Source organism: Ipomoea nil, unplaced genomic scaffold (assembly GCF_001879475.1).
Source record: "Ipomoea nil cultivar Tokyo-kokei standard unplaced genomic scaffold, Asagao_1.1 scaffold3172, whole genome shotgun sequence".
Taxonomy (NCBI): Eukaryota; Viridiplantae; Streptophyta; class Magnoliopsida; order Solanales; family Convolvulaceae; genus Ipomoea; species Ipomoea nil.
In genome coordinates this window covers 1956789-1965982 of record NW_017619600.1, presented here as the reverse complement: position 1 = coordinate 1965982, position 9194 = coordinate 1956789, and the positions used below count along the sequence as shown (strand labels likewise).

At 34.8% G+C, this 9194-nt stretch overlaps 1 protein-coding gene across 1 annotated transcript; it reads right to left on the bottom strand.

Annotated features, from left to right (window-relative positions):
* Positions 1-412: 412 nt before the first annotated feature.
* On the bottom strand, positions 413-3228 carry LOC109168079 (transcription factor bHLH120-like). Its single transcript, XM_019317133.1, has 3 exons — positions 2894-3228; positions 2083-2502; positions 413-593 (listed from the first exon to the last, which is right to left on the bottom strand). Exons 1-3 carry the CDS (start codon positions 3209-3211, stop codon positions 522-524), a joined length of 810 nt encoding a protein of 269 aa, XP_019172678.1. The 5' UTR covers positions 3212-3228; the 3' UTR covers positions 413-521.
* Between the last annotated feature and the right edge of the window lie 5966 nt (positions 3229-9194).

Genomic DNA, 9194 nt, shown 5'->3' with positions numbered 1-9194 from the left:
TGTCTGCTGAGTCATGTCGGATTAAGATGTGGGGCCCTTAGAGTTGGGGATTCAACATTTTGGGAGAAGAAGAAAAAAGCTTTGAGAAGAAGAAAAAAGCTTTTGATTGAATGCTGTACTTTATTTCTTATTAATAAAGAGGAGATTTTTTTTTTTTTTTTTTAATGCTACTAGCTCTATTACATTGTAGTATCTGTTCATTAATAAAGAGGAGATTAATTGATTAATTTTTCACCTTAGTACATCTGAAAATTATATATATATATATATATATATATATATATATATATATATATATATATATATATATATATATATATATATATATATATATATATATATTAAGAAACTTTTGTACAGTACCTTATGACACTGCATTTTATACCAAAAATAGAAATTAGTTTTTTTTTAAAAAAATAATCCCCCATATTTTTCCTGCAAACCGCAAGGTAATCTTGCATGTTTCCATGTTTGGTACGAGAAAACAATAATAAAATAATGCAGCCGACCAGTTAACTACTCTAATGGCTATAAACTAAATTCATCAACTTCTGCTCCAATTGAGCTACATCAATGCTTCTTCCTTCAACAACCTACAAAGAATCAAACAAATCTAGTATGGATCATGGATGGAATTGACGAAGAATCTCTATACACTAAAACAATAGTTTAACAAACCCTTACTCCTTCCCCCTTATTTTAAACGTTTTGATTGTTGTTTTAAATACTTGCTTATATTTTGTATTAATTTAATTTAGATGTTTTTAATCAATCATCGAGAAACTATTCATCGTATATATATAGATGACTAGCATTTTGTACGCGTGATGCGCGAAAACTTATGCCCAATATTAAAATATTTGTAAGTAACAAAATTTTAAAAATTAGTTAAAATTATGTTTTGCAATTTCTTAAAGTGATGATACTTTTGAATTATCATATATTTGAATAATATAGTGATCAAAACAAAAAAAATAAATTATATTTTTATGTAATAATAATTTACAAATAATACTAAGCTAACATCCACATATATGATATATTGATATGGATACACAAATAATGAACACACACACACACACACACACACACACACACACACACACATATATATATATATATATGATACACATATATAATTTAACATTCATATAAATATTTAATTAAAATATAATTTATAATTAAATTAATTGTTATATGATAATTTTAATAAAATGATAATTAAAAATAGGAAAAAGATATGATAGATGTAGGTGTATAGTAAGATTGGTAGATATATTAAAAACTAATGGTGTTATAACAGTGTAAGGGTAATTTTGTCCAATGCAAATTAATGTACAACAATTAAAGCAAAATGTATATATTTATTAGCATATAAAAAAGGGACAAAAATCAAGGACATAACTTGTATTGACACTTATTATGTTTTTAGATATCCATCCATTTGGATAACCAACGGTTGAAGGTTGCTAAAACATAAAGGAAAATGAACAGGTCAATTTTATAAATATTGTAAATTTAAAAATTTGTAATAATTATAAAATTAATTTATTGGTTTTTACTAAAATTCTCAATGAACACTGATGGACGGTTGTGATCGGTCCTCAATATTTTACAAAATGAGATTGTTTTCAATTCAATAATATATATATATATATATATATATATATATATATATATATATATATAGGGTCCGATCCCCATGAAAACACATCCCCAAATAAGAACATGTGCTCTAATTTGAATTATCCATTTGACTTGATTTAAAGGATATGATTTTTTCTACTATTAAATGGTTATTTTTATTATTTAATGCACCATGGGCATTAGATTATTTTTTTACCGTTTCCTTATGTATGGTAACTGCTTATCAAACAACAAATCACATACCTTAATTTAATTAAATTAACGACCAAATTAGACCACACATTCTTACTTGGTGTTGAGTTCTCATTTGAACCAATCTCTAATTTTAGAATACCTTCTCTTATAAAAAGTGTAGACACATCCGTGCCCTTCATTTTAAGAAATCAAAAGTTAGGATCTTGCGAAAATGGATCACACAAACATATACACACATACCTCAGCCTCAATGCAGTGAAGTAACCTCTTATTGACTTTGGTGAAAATGCAGGTGGTAATGGAGATCCCTCCTCCCATTACAATTGCCCTTAGCAGCTTAGAAAGAGGGACCTCATTTCTTCTGCATGATGCAATGTTCACAATCACCTCTATTCCCCCTCTGCAATGCTTCACTGTCACCTTGCACCCTTCATCATCATCATTATCTTCTTCTTCTTCTTCTTCTTCTTCTTCTTCTTCTTCTTCTTTATCAATAATGCTGCATTTTTTTACTGCATTGTTATTCATGGAGTTCGTTGATGATGAACACAAATGATCTTTCAACTCTTCTCTCCTGCCTTTCAGTCCCTCCACCCTCACCCTCAAATCTTTCACGTACTTCACTGTCTCCTGCAAACGATCCGATGTTGAACGTTTTCCCTGCACAATTAAAAAATAATAATAATAATAAAATAAATAAATAAATATATATATATATATATATATATATATATATATATATATATATATATATATATATATATATATATATGTGTGTGTGTGTGTTATTTAGTACTCTGTTACTATTTAGTTGTAGATTATTTAGAAATGAAGTAGGAATTTGGCCCGATAAAATACAACGTCCTAATAGAGCAAGATATCAAAATTCAAATACGAATTGAACCGAATCCATATTAATGCTGCTATGCTTTTTCAAGAACAAACTCAATCTAGTGAAAATTGAACTAAATTCAACTAATTAGTCTTATCTTGCAGAATACAGATATATATGACAAATATAATGCATGCATTCAAAGCCATTCTAGCATACCTTGATATACTCATAAGGGATGAGGGCAATCAAATTCCGGTAAAGCCCACCCATCTCCTTCCTCCGTTGCCTCTCAACATCCCTTCTAAGTAGCTTCTTCTCATCTCCACCGTTAAAATTAGGGTTCTTCTGCACAACACCATGTTTATAGTTACCAGCAAAATCCAGCCCGTTCGTGGGAATCTCAGCCGCCATTAGAGAACTGTGATCAAAAGCTTGAGGTCTAAGCACTGTTTGATGCTGCAGGGGATGAAAGGAAGAAGAGAAGTCAAGGAATCCATTCTCCTGAAATGGAAACATTGACCCTTTCTCTCCCATGTACCCCTTTTTTGTCACTACTATCTAACTTTTCTCACTGTTCTAGCTGTTAACTTAATCATATATATATGCAACCAATTTGATTTCATTAGATCCTTGATCGGACCACGTTTGTACAAAAAATCATTAATTTTGTGAAAAAATATTATTAGCTTTCAACATCGATGTTTTCTTTTGGGCAAAGCATAGTACATTAGTACGTGTTAAGTTAACAAACTGTTTTACTATTATAAAATAACGATCCATACTGTCTTTATATTATTTGGGCCGATCCACCACTCTTTCAACAACAATACCTACTAAACCATTAATATATATTCGGAAAATTGCACCTTTCTCCCAATTATGAGCAAAGCATAAATTTAGTCCCTCAATTATTTGTGATGCAGATTTAGTTTTATATTGGGTATCGGTCGAGTTGGCCGAGTTCAGTCCCTACTCAATTCGAGACGTGACGATGTGGCTTACCATTGAGGAATATGGTTAAATAGTTAATTTACACATACTTATCACCAATTGGTTATAAGTAGGATATGACAACTAGATAGTTAAAGAACTTTGTGGTTAAGCGTGCTTGACTTATGCAATGCTAAGATCCATCAGCCATTTTATTACGTAATATATTGGTGGCAGAAATAATCATCGAGATATCAAATTCATCACTAACTCAATAATTGAGGGACTAAATTTACATTTCAAATAAATGAAGGACTAAATCGATAGTATAGCCATAACTAAAGGACGATTATTATAAATATTACAAAATAAAAATAAGAAAATACGAAAACAAACAAGAATTTTATTTGTTGTGCTAATTTTAACGATAGAATAGCGACTACTTAGCAATGATTTATCGATAGTACTCAGTACTTTAATTTTCTTTTTGCACATCATCAAATTAAAATTTAAAATAAAAAGGAAAATCTACATAATATTGAATACAATCATGTATGGTATACCTAATTGTAACCAACACTATCAAGTATTAACACTAGTATGAATAGTACTCATACAATCAGATATGATTGTACACATTATTATCAATACTGTAGAAAATTAATTTTAAGTGGTACTATTATAAATATTAGACAAATAGAAAAACTTCAATTTTCCTCCAGCACATCATCAAATTAAAATAAAAGAGAAAATCTATATATTATCCAACCTTTTATAATTTACCTAATTGTACTGAATAATGTGTATTATCAACACTAGTATCAATAGTACTCGATATAATCAAGTATACTATTATACATGATTATACTTAATAGTAATTAATACCGTAAAAAAATCCAAAAAATATCATTAAATTTAATTTTCCTATTTTACCCATCATGTTTTCTATTTAAATGTCAAACAAGCTAAGCTCTTATTTACGGAGTATTAACTTATTTTTAACAATTTCATAAAGTTTATAATATAAACTAAACGTTTAATGAAACTTTAATTTTATATATATATATTTTTTTTTTTGAATGCTACTAGCTCTATTATATTGTAGTATCTGTTCATATACTTTCTCAACCTACTGAAACACAAAGACCTAATAACGCCTCCACTGAGGCTCGAACTCATAACCTTCCAAATGGAAGTCCAACCCGAATACCATTAGACCACATAGTCCTGGTAAATTTTAATTTTATATATTTTTGCTAGATATATAAATTATATTGTATTTGTTAACATTAAAATAATCAATGTAAACATTTAAATTGCAGACATTTTTTTATTAGTCGTCCATCATATCATTAATTAAATTGAAAATTAGACTTATAAAATGGGATGACCGTAAAAGCAACTGGTTTCTTGAATGATGCAACGCTCCTTTACTTATGAACTTGAAGGTTTTAATAGTGATGTTGATTTGAATGCGATATCCCTTCTAATTAAGAATTGTGTGTTTAGAATATGCTTCAATTATACTATATATGAAAATAAAAACTTAATTTTAACTTGGCTAAAATGTTAGTGTTCAGTTTGGCACACCCCTTAATTTGTGAGAAAACTTACAACTGTAATCCGAACGTGAGCTTAATTTAGATAAAGTGTGTTTGTCTTGTGACTCTAACTAGCGATGTAACACCCCCGATTTTCATGCCATTTTAAACTTAAATATGCAAGATTATCTAACCACAACCATAAGCAAAACACAGCGGAAGTCTATATATATAAAGCCAGAAAAAAGGGAGTGCTATGCCTCTCTCACACCATTGTGAACGCACAGGCAAAAACCATCAACAACAATCTAACGTATTGTTCAACACAAGGGGCACACAGGCCCAAAACACAACTAAAACTATCTGGGAGACTAAACTAGCCATCTCTAACGCGCTCGCCGACTACTCAGGACCTGAAAAACACATAAATAATTGGGACGACGCCCGGCCAGCGAATAATGCTGGTAACCCATCAATACGCGTTAAGTATCATATATAGATAGATAGTTTAATACAAAATCATTTTCGAAACGGAATACTGTATATATGTCAGTTCAAAGCCAAAGATAGAAGTCAACTACAAAAACTCTATATCACTCACAACAAGGACAAGGGTAAACACATCCCAAAACACATCAAGACGTGACAACGATGACACAAGTAAGGCTCAAGGCGTATTCTACCATCACTCAGTAGAATATCACCCGACATGCTCAACAAATGAGGATAAAGAAACACACATTGGCAACGCATGCCTTCGTGACATCACACATCACGAATAGAGAAACACACATCGGCAACACATGCCTTCGTGACATCACACATCACGAATTCAATAATCCTTCCTTATGCCCGGTTCCAACCTTATGGCTACCCCCAACCTTATAACTAGTTCTAACCTTTACCTCCAGGACCCCTGTACTCCAAAGTCCAACCTTATGCCTCCGAGGACCGTCGTCCCCACTCCGACAATCTCCAACATAACCACCGATTTCATAGTACACGAGGGTACCGTTCACACAGAGCCGAACCCACCCAAGAACACGTGAACCTTACACACAGGTCACAAACTCCATAATCACATCATGGCCACCACAAGGACCACTGTCGTACCTTGGTGACTAATGTCCCATACCATTAATCGTGCAATCCAGGTACAGCCACACATACCACACCATCATAGGAATCAATCAATGGATCACAACAAAGATATGAAACCATACTCAAAAAGGAAAGGATCACAATCCGACAACACCGATGATCAACACAAGTTGTCATCCACAACAGGAAAGAACAAACCATACACGCTAGCATTTCAACACCGAACTAGCATGCTTATCAAACAGGTAAACAAAACATAGTTCCGAAGAACACACAAGACTCATCATGGTTCAACGAATCACAAGGTTGAACACTTAACACGATTCAAGACACCAAAACCTACATGGATTCCTACCAAATAGTTCTAGACATACGAAACATCAAGAAGACACTCAAATAGTTCCACAAAAGAACATCAGGAAGTCAAAACATCAAATACCGAGTCAAAAGAATCACGGGGAACGAATCCCCACACAAACCACCATTGTACCCCGCGGGTGGAGCCACAGGTGGACCCCCACCCGTGGTTCCGCCCGCGGGAACCAAGTTCCATGAGCCATGTACCCCGCGGGTGGGGCGACGGGTGGAGCTCTACCCGCCGTTCCGCCCGCGGGTACACTACCCTGTACCAAAATATCCCTTCGGGGATTTTCAGCACCAAGTTCAAATTCAAGTCCAAAACACCCAAAATCTCACAAAATACAACAATAAGACTTGAATCAAAGGAATATCCAAGCAATGGCATACAAGAACCATAATAACAAGCTCTAGATATGCATTTTCACAAGACAATGCATCAAAACTCACATTTCATAGCAAAAATCACATGTAGAAGTCAAGAAATCATCATATAGGTAAGAAAATAGATTTTGTAAAGCATGGGTTACCTCTTGTAGTCTAAGCCTTCACTTAATACACCTTTACAAGCTTCTAACACGGCTCTCCTTCAATAACAACTTCAAGAACACACCAAAAGATAACAAAGATTTCATCTTTAAAAAAAGACACCTTAGAAAGAACTAAAAACACTAAAGGACCAAAGATCTTACCCTCCTAGATGCTCAAGAGTAGGAAAGGTGGAATCTTGGAGACAAACTTGGAAGATCTTGGAATGCCCAAACTTGGCTTGAAGAAGAAGCTAGCTAAATTCTAGAGAGAAGGAGGAGCTTTTGTTTTGAGAGTGTTAGGGAAAGAATGAAAGATTAGCTTGGGATACAATCATGAGGTGAAATGTCTTCATTACCCTTACTAAGATGAAAAAGTGTAAGGAGACAAGGGGTACCTAGAGAGCTTTGTGAAGTGTTTAAAGTGAAAGTTGAGTCTTCAAGAGGTAACCCATGCTCTACAAAATCTATTTTGTCTACCTATATGATGATTTCTTGGATTCTACATGTGTTTTGCTATGAAATATGAGTGTTGATGCATTGTCTTGTGAAAATGCATATCTAGAGCTTGTTATTAGGGTTCATGTATGCCATTGCTTGGCTATTCCTCTGATTCAAGTCATTTTATTGTTTTTGGTGAGATTTGGCATGTTTTGAACTTGAATTTGAGCTTGGTGTTGAAAATCCCCAAAGGGATTATTTTGGTACACGTGATGTACCCGCGGGCGGAACAGCGGGTAGTGCACCACCCACCGCACCACCCGCGGGGTACAGGTGGTTCGCGGAACCACGGGTAGAGGTCCACCCGTGGCTCCACCCGCGGGTACGTATGTGGTGATTGTGGGGATTTGTTCCACGTGATTCTTTTGACTCGGTAATTGATGTTTTGACCTCCCGATGTTCTTTTGTTGGGCTTTTGAGTGTCTTCTTGATGTTTCGTATGTCTAGAACTATATGGTAGGATTCCATGTAGGTTTTGGTGTCATGAATCGTGCTAAGTGTTCAACATTGTGATTCGTTGAACCGTGATGAGTCTTGTGTGCTCTTCGGAACTATGTTTGGTTTACCCGTTTGACAAGCATGCTAGTTCGGTGTTTAAATGCTAGCATGTGTGTTGTTTGTCCTTTTCCTATTGGTTGATGATGACTAGTGTTAATCATCGTTGTGGTTGGATTGTGATCCATTCCTTGATTGAGTATGGTTTCATATCTTCGTTGTGATCCGTTGATTGATTCCTGTTGTGGTGTGGTGTGTGTGGCTGTACCTGGATTGCACGACTAATGGTATGTCAAGGTACGACAGTGGTCCTCGTGGTGGCCATGACGTGATTATGGAGTTTGTGACCTGTGTGTCGGGTTCACATATTTCTTGGGAGGCATGTGTTGCCAAGGCATGTGTTGCCATGTGTGTGATCGGTACCCTCGTGTACTATGAATTGGTGGTTTTGTTGGCGGTTTGTCGGCGGATGGGGACGACGGTCCTCGGAGGGAAAATGTTGGACTTGGTGTACAGGGGTCCTGGAGGTAATGGTTGGAACTAGACATAAGGTTGGGGTAGCCATAAGGTTGGAACTGGGCATAAGGAAGGCATATCAATTCATGATGGGTGATGTCACGAAGGTTTGTGTAGTCGTTGTTGTGTATTTCTCTATTTTGTGACGTGTGATGTCACAAAGGCATGTGTTGCCAATGGGTGTGTCCCTATTCTTTTGTGTTATGCATGTCGGGTGTTAATCTACTGTGTGATGGTAGATTATACCTTGAGCCGTTCTTGTGAGTCGGTATGCTTCTTGTCATATTGGGATGTGTTCCCTTATCTTTTGTGAGTGCATAGAGTCTTGTGTTGATCTCTATCTTGGCTTTTGAAATTGATATATACTATATCCCGTTTCGCAAATGATTTTGTATACATATAACCTATCTACATATGATATTTCACATGTATTGGTGGGTTACCAGCATCATTCCCTGACCAGGCGTCGTCCCTTATTTGATGTGTTTCTTTCAGGTGATGAGTAGACGAGAGGGCGATCTAGAACCTGTTAGCTTAGATCCCTTTGTT